The sequence below is a fragment of the Sinocyclocheilus grahami genome, unplaced genomic scaffold (assembly GCF_001515645.1).
Source record: "Sinocyclocheilus grahami isolate Dianchi unplaced genomic scaffold, SAMN03320097.WGS_v1.1 scaffold21819.1, whole genome shotgun sequence".
Classification (NCBI taxonomy): Eukaryota; Metazoa; Chordata; class Actinopteri; order Cypriniformes; family Cyprinidae; genus Sinocyclocheilus; species Sinocyclocheilus grahami.
In genome coordinates this window covers 1-794 of record NW_015518558.1, presented here as the reverse complement: position 1 = coordinate 794, position 794 = coordinate 1, and the positions used below count along the sequence as shown (strand labels likewise).

At 40.4% G+C, this 794-nt stretch overlaps 1 protein-coding gene across 1 annotated transcript; it reads left to right on the top strand.

Moving 5' to 3' along the window:
* Positions 1-306: 306 nt before the first annotated feature.
* On the top strand, positions 307-739 carry LOC107579923 (microtubule-actin cross-linking factor 1-like; the record flags this gene model as incomplete). Its single annotated transcript, XM_016265704.1, has 2 exons — positions 307-486; positions 577-739. Coding segments are annotated over 2 exons (343 nt in total), but the record flags the coding sequence as incomplete, so codon positions are not given.
* Positions 740-794: the final 55 nt, after the last annotated feature.

The following is a 794-nucleotide window of genomic DNA, read 5'->3' as shown; positions in this document are numbered from 1 at the left end:
ATGTTTTTAAAAGAAGTATCTCCCGCTGGGCAGCATTATTTTGATAAAAACACAGTAAAATATTGTGAAGTATTATTACAATTATTGTAAATTTTGAGTGGTAGTGTAGATTTGAGCTTCAGTAACTGCTCACTGCTTAATACTGTGTGCAGTGTATATTGTATACTCCCTGAGAGATGAAGCAATTATAAAGGATACAACATAGAAAAATAGAAATTGAAGGTCAAATCAAACACTGTGCATATGTACAATAAATGTGTATGCTGTGCATAGTATGCATACCTCATAATTTAATTAGTAAAGTAGTCTGAACATATTTTCTGTGCTCTCCTTACAGGAAAACACCAGCAGCAACAGCAGCACTCAGTACAGGTAACCAGTGGTAACCCTCGCCTCACTCAGCTCTGCTCCCGCTGGCAACAAGTGTGGCTGCTCGCCCTCGATCGCCAGCGCAAGCTGAATGATGCACTCGACAGACTAGAGGAGGTATTGCATCTTTGTGTACTAATAGTAAAGTGATATCAAACTCACGAAATCTGAACAGTAGAAGTAGTAATGACCTTTCTCCACCATCAGCTTAAAGAATTTGCCAACTTTGACTTTGATGTGTGGAGGAAGAAATACATGCGCTGGATGAATCACAAAAAGTCTCGAGTCATGGACTTCTTCCGACGCATCGACAAGGACCAGGATGGAAAGATCACCCGCCAGGAGTTTATCGATGGCATCTTGGCATCAAGTACGGCCTCATGGACTTGCCTGCTGATCTTAGTTTTCATGTACCTTTTTTAAAT